General features: G+C 41.9%; 1 protein-coding gene across 1 annotated transcript; it reads left to right on the top strand.

The window, feature by feature from the left end:
* Positions 1-2,661: 2,661 nt before the first annotated feature.
* LOC104521221 (PIN2/TERF1-interacting telomerase inhibitor 1-like) lies at positions 2,662-3,267 on the top strand (the record flags this gene model as incomplete). The annotated part of the gene is made up of 1 exon (XM_010163151.1): positions 2,662-3,267. A coding segment is annotated over one exon (606 nt), but the record flags the coding sequence as incomplete, so codon positions are not given.
* Positions 3,268-3,827: the final 560 nt, after the last annotated feature.

A 3,827-nucleotide genomic window follows, 5' to 3' on the forward strand; every position in this document is an offset into this window, starting at 1 on the left:
GTGGATTCTGTCTTGTCAAAATTCTCCCCTTTTCAATGTAACCTATATGTAGAGATGTGCGTAGAGACATGCTTTGTTTTCCCCCTCATGTTCAACATCTCTTTGCAGTTAGAACAAGTCCAGAGAAGGGCCACCAGGATGATCCAAGGGCTGGAGCACCTCTCCTGTGAGGACAGGCTGAGAGAGTTGGGGCTGAGCCTGGAGAAGAGAAGGCTCCGAGGAGATCTTATAGTGGCCTCCCAGTACCTGAAGGGGCTAGAAGAAAGCTGGGGAAGGACTTTTCATAAGGGCAGTTAATGACAAAACAAGGGGAAATGGGTTTAAGCTGAAAGAGGGGAGGTTTAGATGAGATATTAGGAAGAAGTTCTTCACTGTGAGGGTGGTCAGACACTGGAACAGGTTGCCCAAGGAAGTTGTGGATGCTCCCTCCCTGGAAGTGTTGAAGGCCAGGCTGGATGAGGCTTTGAGCAACGTGGTCTAGTGGAAGGTGTCCCTGCTGTTGGCAGGGGGGTTGGAACTGGATGATCTTTAAGGTCCCTTCCAATCCAAACCATTCTATGACTCTATGATTTCTTTGCCAGAAGTCAAATAGTTTCATTTACTTCATAAACTTACCTTGAAGGTACACGACAAGGTATTCCTACGAGAAATGTACCTAATTTTTATAAGTACCCATACAAACATTACTGGAATCTCAAGTGTAGCGTTACTTTTGTTCCACTGGAATAGCTCTCTTGAAAGCAGATGTATGAGGAAATCGCTACTCGTAATGCATCACTAATGACACAAATTTTTGCATTCCTCCTCATGTTAATAAAGTTTATGGATGCATAAGGAGTCAGACCTGCAAAAACCCTTCATCACAAACCCTAATAAACCCCACTTCAGCTAGCAAGTTTAATGATGCCCTGAAGAGAGACAGATCACTTATCTACACCATCATGCAATAACTATAAAGTGTTGAGATAAGTGGTTTTATATCTCCCAGTTTGCTACTGGCCTTCACCCTGGGCATCAGTTTATGCCAGTGAAAGTGGGCGTGAAGTATAATTGCTCTGATTTAGTTGTATTTTATAATCACTTCAGTACATGTACAAGATGCATGGGTAGAGTGGATGCTCTTATCTATCCGTGCATTCATGAATGGAAAAAGTGAAGTCTCTCTGTCATATTCACTGCATTTGACTGGTAATAGCTGTGGATTTACCTCCTGTTCAAGAACTGTGTTGTAGGCCACATACCAGCAAAGATTCTACACAATTCTTACCTGCTCAGCTTTTCCCATCAAAGGGGGTGTGCTTGATTACCTGCAGTTCGTACAAGGCTTTTAAAAAAAAAACAACCCAAAAACAAAGCAATATAAAATTTGGGACATTTCCAAGAGTCAATTGTGACTTTGCCAAGAAAAAGGATGTGCCACAGAGGGTTATTTTTGAGTGCTTTGGTGTCCATGTAAACAAGTCTGAATTTCAGCTGCCTTTTTGGGTTGTTTATTTTGTAAGTCACATAGACTTTAACAAGTTATCTATTTTCATCTTGTTGCATTTGTTGCTTTTTCAGAGTCAATTCTCTTCATGCCATACATAACCTCCATCTCCAGAGCTACACTTTGCTTTTTGTTTTATATTTGCTTTCTAGATCCTAGACTCCTTTTATGGATATTCACCTGCAGCTAGAGTTCAGCAGCTATTTATTCTGTCTATGCTGAAGCCTTGTAAGATCTAACCTCTGATGTTGTTTTTTGCCATCTGATAACGTATGATCAAATGGAGCATATTTAAATAACAACATCTAGGACACAATGACAGTAAACCAGCTGTGAAACAAACATTTCTAAAGATCAGATAAGATGGAAGAGAGATGCATCAATGCTGGATTGCTCTGTGTATCATAAGTTCTTGCACTTTGCTGTTAGAGGTATTCCGGGCATGGGATTTCCTTTATGCCACAGGCATCGTACTGTGTTATTTTTCATGTTGTTTTGTATCTTGTAGAGACATGTGCCTTTGCAAAGTGAGTGTAATACACCAAGTATGATAGTATTATACATAATGTGTGTGAGTTGCACAGGAGTAAAGAGTAAACAGTAAGAAATTCAAAGCAACAGAGAATGTCTTGTTCTGTGGTTTTTTGCTGCCTCGTGTAGAGAGGTGGGGGTCAGTCTCTTCTCTCAAGTAACAAGTGACAGGACGAGAGGAAATGGCCTCAAGTTGCTCCAAGGGCAGTTGAGATGGGATGTGAGGAAGAATTTCTTTGCTGAAAGGGTTCTGAGGCATTGGAAGGAGTTGCCCAGGGCAGTGGTGGAGTCCCCATCCCTGGAGGGATTGAAGAGTCGTGTAGACATAGTGCTGAGGGACATGGGTTAGTCATAGGGGACTTGTCAGTGTTGGGTTCATGGTTGGACTCCATGATCTTAAAGGACTTCTCCAATCAAGGCAATTCTGTGATTCTGTCATTCTGTGACACCCCATCTCCCTAAACCTCTGTTATCTTTTGCATTAAAGGCTGCCTCTGACTTCTACCAAAGTCTATACAACTGATTTTCAAAGCACTGCATGGTTTTTAAATGTTTTTCTTATTACTGTGCAAAAAAACCATAAACCTTACTTTTAAAGCTGTTATTTCTGATTCTCACTCTTGCTCTTTTTTGTTCACCTGCAGGAGGATATTACCAATGCTGAGTCTCAGGAAGAGAAGAAGAGAAACGGCTGTCTGTCTGAGCCTGAGGATGGTTACAATACCGTGAAGAGTGTTCTTACTGTACAGGAGTACTTTGCTAAGCGCATGGCAAAACTGAAGGCATCCCAGAATGGAACAGAAACTAAGGTAGATGATTCCTGCCCAACAGCTGAAAAAGCTGTGGAGCCTTCAGAAGAACTGAAAACCAAAGTAAAAAAGAAAAAAAAGAAGCAGAAGAGAGACGAGGTAGAGAGTATAGAGCTTTGCGAGCAACCAAAAGTGAAACAACCTAAGATAGGTAGCTTGAATGGAAAGGAACTGGATACTCCATTAAATGAATGTCACTCAGGGAAAAAGAAAAGGAAGCATAAAGAGCAGCACGAAGGGGAAAGCATTAGTTGTGATGAAAATATGGGCAGTGGGGAAATTTATACAGGAGTACCTGATGGGGAAGATATTGGCCTAAAGGACTCTGAGGCAAAGCAAAAGAAACACCGTAAGAAGAAACACAAAGTGCAAAAAGAGGAGACAGATGAGCATGTTGAAAGAGGGCAGAGAAAAAAGAAGAAGCACTGCAAGCACATTTAACCATTTTAGAGTCAAGCTGAGACTCTGAGTTGATCTGAACTTCAACATATTGGAGAAGTCTGTGTAAACACACCAGCCAGACATCACATTGTAACCCTCTAGCACACTGCTCTACCTCCAACTGAAACCACAGACTGTCTTTAAATATAATTCTTCCAAGGGAGAACATGGTGACAGGCCAACATGAGCTATAGTGCCATCTTAAAAAGGTCTGCATGTCTAGAGCCAAGGCTGACAAAGCAAGAATTGATATAAACCAGTTAGGCTTTGCCTCTTCCAGTATGGCAGACGGTTCACTGCAGTGGCTTCACAAGAGCTGTGTTCTACCACAACAGACCCTGTGCTGCCTTCAGCCCAGATTTGCTCTGGTTCAACTCCACTCAAGTCAGGTAACAGCAAGCAAAATCAGGCCTGGTTTTAACTGCTGTGGTTAAGACTGAAAACCCGTGAATTACTCTCTGCTTCTTCACACTGACTGTTTTTCTCAATCCAGGGAGAGGGGGAAAAAAAAACAACCTCACCCTACTATTGCCTTTATTCTTAAAGCCACCATTGTTTTC

This window comes from Antrostomus carolinensis, unplaced genomic scaffold (genome assembly GCF_000700745.2).
Source record: "Antrostomus carolinensis isolate BGI_N321 unplaced genomic scaffold, ASM70074v2 scaffold20282, whole genome shotgun sequence".
NCBI lineage: Eukaryota > Metazoa > Chordata > Aves > Caprimulgiformes > Caprimulgidae > Antrostomus > Antrostomus carolinensis.